This window comes from Rattus rattus, chromosome 6, assembly GCF_011064425.1.
Source record: "Rattus rattus isolate New Zealand chromosome 6, Rrattus_CSIRO_v1, whole genome shotgun sequence".
NCBI classification, from domain to species: Eukaryota; Metazoa; Chordata; class Mammalia; order Rodentia; family Muridae; genus Rattus; species Rattus rattus.
The window spans coordinates 153,760,470-153,776,441 of NC_046159.1; the positions used below are offsets into that span (position 1 = coordinate 153,760,470).

The 15,972-nt window shown below is 48.4% G+C and overlaps 1 protein-coding gene across 1 annotated transcript; it reads right to left on the reverse strand.

Annotated features, from left to right (window-relative positions):
* Positions 1-3,900: 3,900 nt before the first annotated feature.
* Positions 3,901-15,485, reverse strand: LOC116904212 (ATP-binding cassette sub-family F member 2-like). The gene is given in 14 exon segments (XM_032907143.1): positions 3,901-4,559; positions 5,070-5,273; positions 5,759-5,887; positions 6,107-6,169; positions 6,755-6,865; positions 7,117-7,206; positions 7,285-7,404; positions 7,615-7,710; positions 9,432-9,534; positions 10,275-10,370; positions 12,336-12,414; positions 12,417-12,689; positions 13,090-13,302; positions 15,320-15,485. Coding segments are annotated over 14 exon segments (1,881 nt in total). The 3' UTR covers positions 3,901-4,421.
* Between the last annotated feature and the right edge of the window lie 487 nt (positions 15,486-15,972).

Sequence of the window (15,972 nt, forward strand, 5' to 3'; positions counted from 1 at the left end):
AGAGTGTTCCTTTATAAGACTAGCAAGTGTCCTTAACTGCCAAGTCATCTCTCCACCATATCTAAATATTGACAAGTGTATTTATTTATACAACCAATGTCCAGTCACAATATTTTATCATTCTAGAGTGTTCCTTTATACCCCTATTTTCCTCCCCACCTAGGGCAACTATTCTCCTCACTAGTTTAGTTTGGCACAATTACACCCAAACGATCCTTATAGTATATATTCCTTTGTGTGGGCTATTCGCTTAATCGATGCAGGAGGCCAGCCCACTAAGGGCAGTACTTTTCCTAGGCAGGTGGGTCTGGGATGTATAAGAAAATCAGCTGACCTTAAACCTGAGAGCAAGCCAGTGAGCAGCATTTCTTTGTTTGTGATGAAAACAGCAAGATGCAGGGGCAGGGACGGAGCAGTCAGACCTGAGCAAACAGGGCGGAAGAGATGGCTCTTGCAGAGAGCCCATGTTCAATCCCTCGTAGCTACCATGTTGGATGGCTCGCAGTCATCTGTAGCTCCTGCTATTTGTGACTTCATCTCTCATCCATGTCTCTACATCCTATGGTAACGCCACTGTTTGGTAGTTTTTTTTTTTTCTCTTTATTTGGAGCTGGGGACCGAACCCAGGGCTCTACCACTGAGCTAAATCCCCAACCCCCCTTTTTTTAAAGATGTATTTATTCTATGTATATGAATACACTGTCACTGTCTTCAGACACAGCAGAAGAGGAAACCAGATCTCATTACAGATGGATATGAGCTACCATGTAGGTGCTGGGATTTGAACTCAGGACCTCTGGAAGTACAATCAGTGCCCTTAACCGCTGAGCCATCTCTCCAGCCCTGTTTGTTTTTTTAAGATAAGGTTTCATGCAGCCCAGGCTGGCTTCAAGCTCCTCATTTAGCCCAGGATGACCCTGACCTTCCTAACACACTCCACCTGTAGCTAGCGTTCCCATTAGCAGTGTCCCTGACATCAGTATCTGTCTGCCAAGGCTGTGAAGTGCCCATGAGCATTTATGTTTGCAGGGTTTGGGGATGGAGCCTGGGGCACTGTTCTTGCCAGGGAAGTATTCTACCGTTAAACTAACCTCCAGTTTGACACATTTAAAAAAAAACAAAAAACAAATTATTATGTAGCATGGGTTGGCTTTGAATTTGACATCTTCCTACCTTGGCCTCTTATGTGCTGGGCCCTCAGGCATGCACCAGCAATCCTGGCTGTTTATACTTTTTGCCTCCACAAGACAAGGTTTCTTTATGTAGCCCCTGGTTGTCCTGGAACTTACTCCGTAGACAAGGCTGACCTTGAACTCAGAGACCCACCTACCTGTCTCCCAAGTGCTGGTATTAAAGGCATGCACTACTACTGCCCGGCTTTGTTCATGCATTTTCGTGGAAATATTTGAGGATTTTGGTTGTAGTTTCCTATTTCTTTTGGTACTCAGCTTGATTTAAGTGGATCTGATGAATTACAAGGTTTGTCTCTTATGTTTTTAGACAGATCTCTTACTGAATTTAGGGCCTACCAACTGAGCTAGACTGCCTGTTCAGGAAGCCCCAGGAATCCTCTCATTTCCCAGTGCTGGACTATAATCCCAGTGTGTTGGTGTGCTCAGCTTTCTCATGGATGCTAGGGATTTTGTTATTTGGTTTTGTGTGTACGCACACATGCACATACTCCCTCAGACCCTGGATGGTTGAGTCACCAGACATGGTAGGTACTAGGAACTGAACATGGAGGCCCTGTAAGAAGAGCAAACACTGTAAACCACTGCGCCATCTCTCTAGCCTTGGCTACTTAGGTCTGACTGCACCATCTCCCTGCACTGATTCTTGCTGTTTTCATCAGTATATGAACAAATGGACAAGTAACAACTCATACCGAGTTACTGTGATGTAAGAGCTCTTGCTACACATGCATCTCAGTCCCAAGTGAGCAGGGGAGCTATCCCTGGGGTGACATTCTTAGAGGACTGCGTGTCAGAGGGCTTGTTCATTTAGCCTGGTATTTGCGTGGCAAGTTACTCTGCAGCAAGTGATCTGTACCGTAGTTACTACAGCACTGGGTCAGAAGGCAGATGACCTTGGCCTGGGAGTGACTTTGAATAAGGCTCTTCCCTCTGTGCTTGTCTCCTTTCCCATCACAGAAGCTTCTAGATGGTAGGGACCTGATGACAGCCTCAGGTGTGAGTATGGGGACTTAGTCAGTGTAAGGGGGGAGAGGAATGGTTAAGCCAATTGGAGGTCAGAGCTGACTGAGGTCTTACCAGTCACCACTCTGACCATTCCTGCCAACAGAAGGCTGCAGCTAGTCAAGATGATGTTGGTCATCTTACAAGGGTTACCTACTAAGCTCTCTGCTCAATCAGGCTAAAAGCCACCGTCTCCTGCGTCCACACCTGACCCAACCCTTCTGTTAGATTTTGATCCCAAAGCTGAGCTAAAGACACTTTGAATACTGGGACTAAGGGAACCTGAACAGGTCGAATGGTTTTTTGGAAAGGAGGGTGCTACAAATCAGAAACATGCACTGCCACCCCTACCCAAGTCACAAAACCCAGCGACATCACAGCTGCTGTTTGCTTTGAAGCCGAGGGCAGTTCTGAATCCCAAACAAGGTACTGCTAATTTTAGATAATTTGCAGACTTTCTAGGCATTCTTAAAATGGTCAAATTGGCTTTTCCCGAGTAAGTATAGGTGACACACAGGCTGACTGGATTATGAGGTTGAGTACACTTCCCTTCCTCCAGATGCCAAGTCCTTCCAACTCTGAGCTCAGGGACCCCAGTCTTTTGATGAGAAAGAAGGGTCAGGAACTCTAGTGCTGGGATCCCAAGCCTGGGCCACACCTTGCTTTGAGTTCTGATGACAGGCAGTGGATCTGGTGGCAAGTGATTCTATTGAAAACCAATTCTGGATACCCAGGGCAGGCTGATTTAAACCACTTTGCTCCCAGCCCAGGGAGCAAATCAGAGCCAGATTTCCCTAGGGCTCTGGTGGAACAGACTGCAAAACTCAGCTTTCAGTGGGATAGCTTTGTTCCCTCCACCTAAGCAGCTCTGGGACCTCACCATCTGAGGACCATTGTCCCTTTTTTAGGAAATAGGAACAGGTTCAAGTCTTGCCTTTCTGGGATGTGGTTAGATAGTCCTCCACTTTGAGTACTTTTGATCCTTCCAGTATCCAAACTAAAATTGAACATGATGTATAGCCTGCCTTTATGTCTTGTTGGCTTCCCACTTGTTGTGAGCTCCTTGGGGATCTGGACAGCATCTGGGAGGTTCTTTTGCTATCTTAGATGTACTATAAACATACTGAAAAATGGCTGGGTGTGTTTTCTCACAAAGATGGCCACTGAGGTTTTGGGGGTACTTACTGACATGAAGCCTCAAAGTTCCAAAGGACCAGAGACTATGACCTTAGATGTAAGCTACACAGAGCTTAAAGGGCGTGCGTGTATGTAAGATAACGGAACTGTGTCAGGTGAACTGCAGATGCAGACCCCAGAATCACGCATCTCTTCCACTCCACCAAATGCAACTTAAGAACCTGATTCCTAACTAGTGCCCCATGCGGCATGCAGGTGGCAGCAGCACATCATACTGCAACGTATGGCCCGTACACCTAGCATACACACGCCAGGAAGCTTCTTAGAAATCTGAGCTCCTGTTTCCAGACTTCCAAAAAGTTGGCAAGGTCACTCTCCTATCTGACAAGCCCTCCACATCCAAAATCCATGAAATCTCCTGCAACCCTGGTCTAAGGAAATGCTCAATCCAGAAAGGGGCGGGCGGGGGAGATAAGTCCTCCAGACTCCGGCCTCATCAGGTCCACAGCTGCCTGAGAGGAGTGAATGCTGACTGCAGGGAGAGAAAAAGGCTCAGAGACCCAGGAAGGAAGGTGTGTAGCTTCCTCCTCCTTTATTGGACACTTGGTAGATGACACACAGATCTACACTGTTAAATAATTATTAAAATACCAAACCGGACTAGGTCCTGGCCCAGAGCTCCAAACCAGAAGCAATAAAGAACGGGGGTGATGGGCTGGTGGTATTTCTCCAACATCACCGAAACCCATAATGAGGCTCTTGAATCCTTCCAGGGCCAGAGCAGGGCTTGGGCCCTGGGGTTAACCCAGGCACCCCTGGCTGCATCTCTCAGGGCAAGGTCACCAGCAAGGGTCTGGAGGGAACAGTCAGCAGAGTACAGATAGACAGACCCAAAGGGGAGGAGGGTAGGAAATGGACAGGTGCTATCCAGCTGGAGATAGGATGCAGCGAAGGCAGGCTGAGGGGAGAGGCTGGGGGCAGCATGGCGGCAGTGCGGGAGTGCGGCCCCAGGGTCCTGTCCTGAGTGGCTGGTCAGGTGTCAGCTGGCAGTCTCCAGGTGGCATTCCTGACCCAAGCCTAGCTGAGGGCTCACACGTTGTGGGTCCTCTTGGTGAGCTGGGGCTCCTCATCCACCAGCTTGGACTTGAGGTGCTCCTTGTAGGCTAGGATGTCTCCAGGCCACTTGCTGATTGTCTGCTTCTCACAGACCCAGATCTCCTGTGCAACCTGGAAGTAGATGCTGGGCTGATCTGCCCAGTCTCTGGCACCCTCCCCACTGCCAGTACTGGGCTTCCCAAAAGCAACCGCTACTCTTGAGGTCTCAACCAAACCACATGCAGCTTACTCCACCACCAAACAGGCTCTTTGGAGCCTCTGCAATGTTCTAAGGTAGATCCTGCTGTGCCTCCCTCTGCTTTCAGGTCCCAGCAGGCTCCTGGTTATTCAGAGGTTCCATGATCCACTTGTTTCTCTAACCTAGCTTCTTAAGAGGCACAGAAAGGCTGGTAACCTTTCCTCCTCCTAACCCGAATCCTTCTTACTACAACACTCAGTTTTGGGCTGGAGAATCTCAAGAGATTAGTAAGAAGGAGACTTCCTCATTTGGGTCATCGATACCAAGTTAACCACTATCCTGAGTCATGAGAGCTGGCCATAAGGCCCCGAGCCCCTTCTCTGAACTTAGCGGATGTTGCTATGCCCTCCCTGCAGCACGGCTGTGCCCCAGGCCACACTCACCTGCTGGATGAGTCTGAAGTCATGGCTGACGAGCATCATGCCACCCTCGAACTCATTGATGGCATCTGCCAGAGCATCAATGGTCTCGATGTCCAGGTGATTGGTAGGCTCGTCCAGAAAGAGCATGTGCGGATTCTGCCAGGCCAGCCAGGCCAGACACAGTCGGCACTTCTGCCCATCTGACAGGTTCCGGATTGGGCTCACCTAGAGGAGCCATGACAACATAAGGACCCGATGCTGGCATTATAGGTGCTGCACAGTGGGGACTCCCTCCTTCCTGGCTCTTGTTACCATTACTGCCTTTGTTGTTGTTTTGTTTTTTTGGGGGGGGGGGCAAGACATGAGCTTAGGATGACCTAGGATCACAAGGCAAGACAGTGGCCAGGCCATTAGTCCTGAGATCTGACACGGGACACCTGGAAGCATGAACACGCATCTCACTCTTAGAACATAAGTCCGCATGCAATGACATGATTTCATGTCCGTTTTCTAGGTGGCAATTCCCTTCACTCCCTCAAGCACTCTGGCTCAAGAGCCTCTCAGAGTTCCTTTCACTGATCTTTCCCACAACCCCATAGTGCATGGCACCACAGAGGAAGGGTGGAGGAGACTCAGGATCACCTCCAAACCTACGTGTGAAGACAGCACAGCCGCTGAGCCATCCTGGGTCCTTCCCGCCCTCCTCTCACCTGCTGTTTCCCAGTGAGGCCATATCTCCCAATGATCTTCCTCATCTCCTCCTTCTCCTTGATCTCTGGGTAGCACTTCATCATGTACTCCAAAGGGGAAAGGTCCAGGTCCAGCTGCTCCTGTAAGTGCTGCAGAGAAAGCAAGACCACATTTGAGGGAACCTCCTCCAAAAGGATGCCACCTGGTGTGACGGGGGTCTACCTAAGAGAGGCCCGCCCTAGGAGCCTTCCCAGACACTTGCTCAGGATACAAGACACAGGGAGGAGTTATGTTCCCAGAGGAGAGGTTTGGATAGATGTGTCCCCTTCTTCCACCCTGACCCCCAACCTTGACCTCCAAGTCTGTACCTGATGGTAACGCCCTATCTTGACATGAGAATGCTTCCGGATCATTCCATCTGTAGGCAGAAGCTAGGGAAGAGTATTAAGTAAAACTGGGGGAAGAAAATCCCTGACAGAAGCAAACACATGTATATTGAACAGGGCTCGAACAACCCCCTAATTGGTCTCCTGCACTAGCTAACACACAGACTACCTTCTAGGCACTCTGAAGTGTTAGGGGGCTGTGCAGAGATCAGTGGATAAAGGCACTGGCTGCTAAGCTTGACAATCTGAGTTGATCTGGAACCCACTGGTGAGAACTGACTCCCACATGAATATATAATGAACCAAATGTAAAGTATATACAGCCCACTAAGTGGACAAGAAAGGTCCACTGTACAAAACATTAATGAAGCACACGATGTAGCTACAACACACATTTTCTCAAAGGAAACTCCACTGGATAGGCTGTCTTTATAGCCTGACGTAAACACTGTTGTATGCATGCATTCGCATGAACTCTCAGTCATACAGATTCCGCCCCACCCACCCTCTCACAGGGAAGACATCCCTAGCCTCAGCCCTACCCCAGGCTCTTCAGGTGGCTCATTCAACCACCAAGACACTCACTCATACACCAGTAGGAAGCCATGACATGCCACCTTAGCACCATACCTCTCCAGTTAGCAGCTTCAACAGAGTGGACTTCCCTGCTCCATTGGGCCCTACCAGAGCCACTCTTCTGACAAGGTCAATGCCAAATTCTAGATTATTGTAGATGCAAGGCTGAGGTGGGTAAAGAGAGAGGGACAAAGTTGAATTAATGCCTGGTGTGCCAACCCCATAGGTGGGAAGAACGGACAGGGTACTACTGCCAAAGCTGACCGCAACCCACTGCTTCTGCCTGCTAAACCTGGCCAACAACTGCTCCCCGGCAAAGTCCGCAGATGCAGTCAGCAACAACAGGAGAGGTTCCCACTGCTGAACTGCCCATGCAAAGTGCACTGGCCTAGCTACACAGAGAGCACTGTACTCACCCCGTCTTTTGTATACTTGAAGCTCACGTTCTGCACCATAATGACAGGTGGTGGGATCTTACCACACGGTGGGAAATAAAATGATAGCGTCTAGAGGAGGAGGCATTTTCAGTCAGGGCTGTCTTAAACTCATGCTCCAGTTACCTAACCACAGTGGTCACACCTCACCTTGTCACTCACAACCCTTTCTGTCAGTCCGGATGCCATCATTTTCTGTAGTGTTTTCTCTTTGCTTTGAGCCTGCCGGGCCAGCTTGGCACTGCCATGGCCAAACCTGGCAATGTAGTTCTGCAAGAGACCGGAAGGAGGATTGGAATGAGTGCAAGACACAGGAAGGCCTTGAATTATTTGCAGTGGACCAGGAGGGAACTTGAAGTGTGCATGGGAAACAGGAAGCAGCAACTCAACTCTAGAATAAGAATGACCCACATCTTCCCAGTTCCTCTAGTTCCCTTTGCATCCCAATCCAGGAGGAGAGGAGCAGTGTAGCCTCCCTACCTTCATGTGTGCTATCTGGTCCTGCTCCCAGTGAAACCTCTTCATCTGGTTCTCTTCCAGTTCCAGCCGTGTCTTCACATACTGATCATAATTACCCTGTGGGGAAATGCCCCAGGCAAGATGGCAGCTTTACCCAGGGCTCACTGGGCTCTCACTCAGGTTAGAGGGCGGGGCATCCACTGGCTGAGCTCTAAGGCTGAGCAGTAGACAGGAACTTTATTACAGTAGCACATGCTAATAGAACCTGCTATTTATTCTTGCAGGGTTGAGGGTGGAACTCAGGGCATGGCTCGAATGGCCCCTGTCAGGGAAGGGTGTGGCACTAAGCCATGCTACAGCCCAACTGCAAATGTATGGATATACATTCTCAAGTCTATGCCTCCTGCTCAGCCAGGCTAAGCCAGGTTCTATGGCAGATCCAAAGATTAAGGGGAAGAACCCAGCACCATCAGAAGCCCTGAGCACAGCTGACACCATGAAGCTCAGGCTCTTGGCCATCTCTGACTACTCACTCACACCAGTGCTGAACCACATATGGGTAAGGGTTACCCCCCACAAGAGAAAACAAACCAACTGGACGCAGACCATGCCTTGGATTGCCATGGTTTCTACCTGAGCCAGACAAAGCTCAAGATTCAAGCTAGCCACCCATTAAAAAGACCAGGCCAGCAAGCCGCAGGCCATCCACACAGGGATCATACCAAATAGGCATGCTAAGGGGGAAGAGTACCAATTTAAAAGTAACCCGAAGAATAGAATGATCATTAAGGATTATAGAAGAGGGGCTGGAGATAGGTCAGTGGTTAAGAGCACTTCCAAAGGACCTGAGTTCAATTCCCAGCAACCACATGATAGCCCATGGGACCTGACATCCTCTTCTTGCCTTCACGGGCACTGGGATGCATAAAGACTCATATATGCAATGAATACATAAAATACACATTAAAGAACAAAAACCCCAAACAGAGTCTGCAAATATGTCGGGAGGCAATATTAGAGACTACTACTGCTCCCTAGGAAGAGGTCTATGTTTCCCTTTCCCCGTTAGAGACTGATGCTCACTGTGGAATCCAGGTTGACATGACCCTTACCCATCAGCCAACATAGTGCTGGGGTCATGTAGATGCCGCCACAACTACTTTTCATTAGCATTCTTATTGCAATTCTCTCATTTAGTGAAGTGTTTTTCATTTGATCCCAGCATCCACAGCAGGTGCTCAGAACTGCCTCTAACTCCAGCTCTGGATGATCAACAGCCTGTTCTGGCCTGAGCAGGCATCTGTACTCACATGCTCAAACCCACACACAGGGACACATTATTAACAATAGCAATAAAACCAACTATTTTTTAAGACAAAAGAGACAAAGCACAACAGTGAGGCTGTTAAGATACTAACTTATTTCCTTGTGCACCAAGCTGTCACAACAATGAAGGCAACAAAGCGCGCGCGCACGCACACGCACACACACACACAAAGCATACACACACACACAGACACAAAGCACACACACACAGAGACACAAAGCACACACACAGACAGACACACAGACACAAAGCACACACACACACAGACACAGAGCACACACACACACAGACACAAAGCACACACACACACAGACACAAAGCACACACACACACAGACACACACACACACAGACACACAGACACAAAGTAGCTGCCAACTGTGGCCTATGGGCAGAAAGAAGAAAAGGTTTTGGGGCTAAAATATACTGGGTTGACGTTCTTTAAAGGGTTATTTTACTTTTTAATAACAAATTCAAATATTTAGCGAGCCCAGAGACCAAGGCCTACTCACCGTGTAGTACTTCAGTTTCTTGTTGTGCATGTGGATGATATTGGTGCAGACCCCATTCAGGAAGTCCTGGGAATGGGACACAAGGACCAGGATGCGCTTGAAACTGTGAAGTCAAAGAGCCAGTCAGGAAGGTCTCAAGTCAGAGTTGGTCACAAAAGGCTACATGGCGAGACCCTCCTGGCCCTCACTCTCGCACCCTTAGTAAATCTGAGTGCCCCTGAAGCTTCTGCAGCCAGCAGGGACACAGGCAATGCTGCATCCCTCAGTAAGGGGGCTCCTGAGCCTTTCAGTTCCAAGACAGCCCAAGGCAACGGAGTGGGATGGGCACAGTAGTGATGCCAACAGTCTGTCTACACAGGTATTTAAAAAAGGTATCCAGAACCGTGCGTGGGGTCAACCTAAACAGACTCAAGAGAAACAGAAGTTCTTTTTAAAGACAGCGCTAAGGCAGCTCCTGTTCCCTTCTAAAGTCGAGACAGTATTTACTATTATTTTTCTTTATCACACCATGAATTTAAGCATTAGACTCACTACATGATCCATGTACACATGTATGCACATGCACACACAGGATTAAAACATTTTCTTTAGTGAGGATGCTGTTTTTTGGACACAGGAAAAACAAAAGGCTCATATATTTCAGATTTAAAAAACAATCCTAAAAAAACAAACCCTCACTCCAGTGAAAGAGCAAGGACCAGTCTGAGTACACTGGCACTGGCTGCATCTGGCCATCTCTGGCCTCCCTTCACACACACTCATCAGGGCAGCTTCTGAGCACCTAATTCCACTGTACTCTGCTACTAACGCCCTGGGACTGCAGCCCCCAGCCCCATCTCTTACGTCTTGAGTTCCTCTTCCAGCCACACGCAAGCATCCAGGTCCAGGTGGTTGGTAGGCTCGTCCAGCAGCAGCATGAAGGGCCGAATGAAGAGGGCTCTGAAGGATGCGAAAGGAAACAGAGGCATCGTAAATGCTGTCACACTGCTGCTCAGATCTGAACTGAATCCTTAAGCCAATCTGTTTTCTACTTCAGAGGAAGGAAGGACTCCAGAGTTCAGGACTGACAGAAAGGTAGAAAGTGAGTTACAGGAATTCGGACTGTAGGCAAGGCTGAGAAGACCTTTTGCACCTAAGGGTTGTGATGGCAGCTGGCAAGCATCAGAGGCACGAGAGGAAACAAGTTACTAAGGCAACAAGCAGGTTAGATTACTTGGTGGGGGTGACAGACCCCAGCAAGTGGCCAAAGAATGTCCTCTTCTTACACTGGTAAAACAGACAGGCTGAAGCCCTGGCTTCCAGACTGCAGTCACCAGTCTTGGGGAACTTGGTAAGAGTACTTCTGAACATCACATTCCAGCCTGCACTGAGAGAACTTTTTTTTTTTTTTTTTTTTTTTTGGTTTTTTTTTCGAGCTGGGGACCGAACCCAGGGCCTTGCGCTTTCTAGGCAAGCGCTCTACCACTGAGCTAAATCCCCAACCCCCTGAGAGAACTTTTAAGCCAGTCACTGCAACTTCTGGTGAGCAAGTGGAGTCACCACACTCATGATCTAAGACACAGAGGCAACTCTCAGGGGTCATGGGGCAGCCTTGCCAACTTGCTTCCAAGGAGCAGGCTTGAATAGTGTGGACTCCCCACAGAGAGGCAGTAAGAGGGGGGAGTAAATGCATCTGAATGTTGGTGCTTCGGTAAGGTAAGGGGAGCAGGATTAGGAAGTCATCAGGATAGAGCCCAAGGAGGACACACTCATGGCTTTGTAAGGAGAGACAAGAAGACAGACACAGGAACTTCCTTATCTCTCACCACATGAAGCCCACACTAAGCTACATTACACTTCAGGACCTACTACGACAGCTGGGCTCCCCCGACCCTGTTCCTCTAGTCATAAACAATAATGCGTCTTTTTGTTTACATACAGTGCGCAGCCTGAGATACTCCACTACTGTAAGAGAAAACACATACACATACACCTCAGCACCCTAGAGAGGGCACTGGCACAGTGCTGGACTTCAAACTCACTTTAACCCCAAGTTTACAGGGGTTAAAAAGGGCAGGTAGCACCAATGCTGTCTAACATTATACTATCATAAAAATTAGGACAGAAGCACAAAAGGAAGGAAGGTGAAAACAGACACATATCTACCATTTTACTCAGGTCTGCTCAGAGTATTACTGGACCATGTGCTGAGAACCAGACTGAGAATGGAAGTATTCTTTTTTTTTTTTAAAGATGTATTTATTATATATAAATAAATTGTAGCTGTCTTCAGACACATCAGAAGAGGTCATCAGATCTCATTACAGATGGTTGTGAATCACCATGTGGTTGCTGGGATTTGAACCCAGGACCTCAGGAAGAGTAGTCAGTGCTCTAAACCACTGAGATCTCTCCAGCCTTTTTTTTCCCCTTAAAGATTTATTTTATTATATCTACAGAGTTCTGCCTGCATGTATGCCTGCAGGCCAGAAGAGGGCATCAGATCTCACTACATATGGTCGTGAGCCACTGTGTGGTTGCTGGGAATTGAACTCAGGACCTCTGGAAGAGCAGTCTTTTTTTTTTTTCTTTTCTTTTCTTTTCTTTTCTTTTCTTTTCTTCTTCGGAGCTGGGGACCGAACCCAGGGCCTTGAGCAAGCGCTCTACCACTGAGCTAAATCCCCAACCCCGGAAGAGCAGTCTTAACCTCTGAGCCATCTCTCTAGCCCACATGGAAGTATTCTTAAGTGCTTTAGCCAGGACACTGAGTCCAGGCCACACATCAATCCACATTACATCTCTAATGGCTATCTCATCACCTGAACACTGAACACCATCCCTGTTCTACATCCCTACTGGAGTGAATAATATTCCCCTCTGAGAGACAGGAGCTCCAAGGGTGGATGGAAGAGAGGGGAAACTCACCTAGCAAGAGCAACTCTCATTCGCCAGCCACCACTGAAGTCTTTCAGCTTCTTGCGCTGCATGGCAGGTGTGAAACCAATCCGTATAAGATCCTTGAGGCCCTCATCTCAGCTTTGTCAGCATCCAACTCCTCCAACCATTCATAGAGTTCCATGAGCTTCTCACACTCCTCATCCTCATGAGCTAAGCGCTCAGCCTATCTCTCCAGCATGGTCTGCTCTGTGTCCACCTCCATCAACACAGCAAAGGCATTTTTATCGCTAGGGGGCATCTCCCAAGTCAGATGGTAGATGTCGATGTGCTCAGGGATGGGTACTTCACGTTTTCCAACGGCAGAGAGCAGCATAGACTTTCCTGAGAGGGCGACAGAAGACACTCAGCCATTGCTCTGCCATTTTTTTGCACCTGTCCCTAACAAGCAAACCAGGATCCCCCTTCTGCAAATCACCCGCTCTCAGGATCTCCTTTCCAATTTCCCTTCAAGTCTAACCTTACTGTGCCTGTGAGATCTGTTCATTTATAAAGGCTTCACACCACTACTCCTCACCCTCACTCCCACCAACCTCTCTAGCACCTTCTGTCAAAAAACTACTCCCATGGCACATGCTACACACAGCTCTGTGTCATGAGCCCCTTGTCCCAGGCATGTCTGGCCCTCCAGTCAGTTTCTTGCTTTGGTAGTGCTAAATACATACTGAGTGACAGACAAACCAAGAAAGAGAAACCTCTTCCACTGGACCCTCAAGGGCCTCACCAATTCCATTTAAGCCAATGAGGCCATAGCGCCGGCCTGAGTTTAATTCCAGTTTGGTGTCGCTGAGCAGCTCTTGACCATGAAAGGTGAGTGAGAGGTTGATGATGTGGACGTCAGTACTGTTGGGGTGAGAAGCCAGGACGCCGGTGACAGCTCGAGCAGCAGCTTTCTTCATCTCAAAGTCCTCCAGCTCCTTGGTCAGCAAATCCACTTCTGGGGCAAATGTGGAATTTGGGAAGGGTCAGTCCTGCAGACTCAGATCTGGGACCAATAGGCAGATCCCACAGGACCTGAGCTCAGGTCATGTGAAACAGACTCAAGAGTTCCGCAGGCTTTATACACAGCGCTTATGGCACAGACTTGCTCAACACCTTGCTTTCACAGACAAGCTTTCCTCGAGAGCCCTTTGGATTCTAAGCTCTCTCACCCTCCCACTTCCTTGCCCTCCCATTGTTTCCTCCCTCACCATCTTCCACAGCTCTGGCCATGGATAAAGCTTCCCCACAGCCTAACCTGATCACACTACTGCCTTCCAGAATTTTATTTTAGAGACAGTTCCTACCACTTGACTCTATCAGTCATTTTCAAACTCTAGTTGCTACACTACTATTCCCATTATTAACACTGTATTTCTTCAAAATATTTTTTTTTCTTTTTTTTCGGAGCTGGGGACCGAAAGCGCTCGCCAGGGCCTTGCGCTCGCTAAACAAGCGCTCTACCGCTGAGCTAAATAACCAACCCCTCTTCAAAATATTTAATGTATCTGTGGTGATGGTCACACAGAAACACATACACTTCAAACACAGTCCCTCAAATCAGAATAAACAACTGCAAAGACTAAAAGTAGACAGAAGTAACACTGCAGAAGGACATGGGGGACAACAAATGTAAACACAAGCCACAAGCTGACACAAGAACTTAATGTGTAAAAGGACAACAACTGGTAAGATTCAAAGGACACTGAGCAGCCTACATGTACCAGAAGACTGTGCAGTTCTCCTGGGCAGTGAAGACAGGCGTTAGGCTGGGATGCTCATTAGCACATGCTGTAATGTCTCCCCATGTCACAGTTAACATGAGCTGCTAACTTCACATAAACCTGTCAAGAGGGCCCTCAACTGAAGAGCTCCCCTATCAGGCCAGCCGGTGGCCATGGCTATGAGGCCTTCTCTTAGTTGCTAATTAAAATGTACAGGGTCCAATCCAGTGTAGGCAGTGCAGTCTATAGCAGAGTGGGTCTGTGCTACATAAGAAAGCTAGCTGATGCCTGGTGTGGTGGCCCATGCCTTTAATTCCAGAACTCTGGAGGAAGGAGCAAGGAAGATCTCTGAGTTTGAGGCCGGCCTGGTCTACAAAGCAAGTTCCAGGGCCAGGGCCAGAGAAACTCTGTCTTGAAAAACAAAACAAAATAAAACAAAAGTCCTTGCCTTACTTCCCTCAAAGATGAACTTGGGACTATGAAAAGAAATGAACTTTTTCTTCTCAAGTTAATTTTGGTCAGAGTGTTCTGTCATGGCAACAGAGAAAGGGAACTAGAAAATAAATTTTTTGAGAGCAAACTATGTTTCTAGTGTGAAGTGAGTAGCATTATCTAGTACGGGAAAATGCTACAATAAATCCCCCAAACCTAAGTAACAAAACCACAACTAAATTATCAGAAAAATTACATAAAGGTATGTAATAATCTGTAACATTGCTTGTTGGTATAATCACTATCCCTGTGACATTAAGAGGACCATATGAGTCAGGAGTGGTGGCTCACACCTTTAATCCCTGCAGCCAGGGCTACACAGAGAAACCCTGCTGTCTCCAAATGCCTGCCTCACAAAAAAAGAGTAGCATATGGTAAAGCCTGACATACTCACCACCACAGGTAGGAAGAGAAACAGGAAATAGTAGAAGTTGCCTTCTTTTATTGTCTACTGCAGCACCAAGGTAGATCAAAAACTCCAATCTGTTTGCCACTTGAGTTCAGTTTCCTTGATCAGTAACAAGTTTTAACTCCGTGGGTGTGGGTGCTAGTAATGTTTCATGGCATATAAAGACATGTGTCTGTGGGTGCTTTACTCTGTCTTTTTAAAAAAGAAGAAGCAGCAGCTGCCCAGCCTGGCCTCAAACCCTCCATCTTTTCACCTTAGCCTCCTGAGCGCTGGGATTAAAGGCCTATGCATCTGCATCCAGATTCTGATTTTGGCTGAGACAACCAGCTCAGGAAATTCACCCAACCCACCTCCATCACCTGTGGTCTCTCTGCCATTGGTCTCATTTTTCTCCTCTGCCACCTGAGGTTCTGTGACAGCATCTCCATTTTCTTCATGTCCCTTTCTGGGCCGCTGTCGAGCTTTGGCGGCTTCCTTCTTTTTGGCTGCCTTCTTCTTAGCCAGGTCGGAAGGCATGATGATGAGCCACAGGGGTAGTTACTGTTCTTTCAGGAGTCTGAAGAAAAGCAAACAGATACTCCAAAATTCTAAACTTGCCGGTAAGAATGTCTGAGCCGGATCCCATCCCTCCTTGGAATTTTCCTATCAAGCCTCGAGTGCCCAACTCTTGTCCCCGCCAACTTTGTCAGGGTTTCTCACACTCTCTCGACCGCTCCTCCAGCCTCATCTCCTCCCTTGGGGCTCGCGCGCCAATCGCCGCCGCCGGCTTCACTTGGATGCGCTCTTCCCCCAGGGCCTTTAGTGAGGGACCGCTCTGCCCCTCGTCTCCAGTTTCCGAACTTGGCGCTCGTGCACCTCTGCCAGCCGCCTCCTTTTCGGTTCTTCGCCAGGAGTTCGTCCCGGACCTCCCTTCCGCCCCTCTCCTCCACCCTACCGACTGCGGCGTGGTTTCTCTCTGGGAACCACGAGTCCTCCCCGGCGGGTCCCTAAGGGTCTCCGCGCT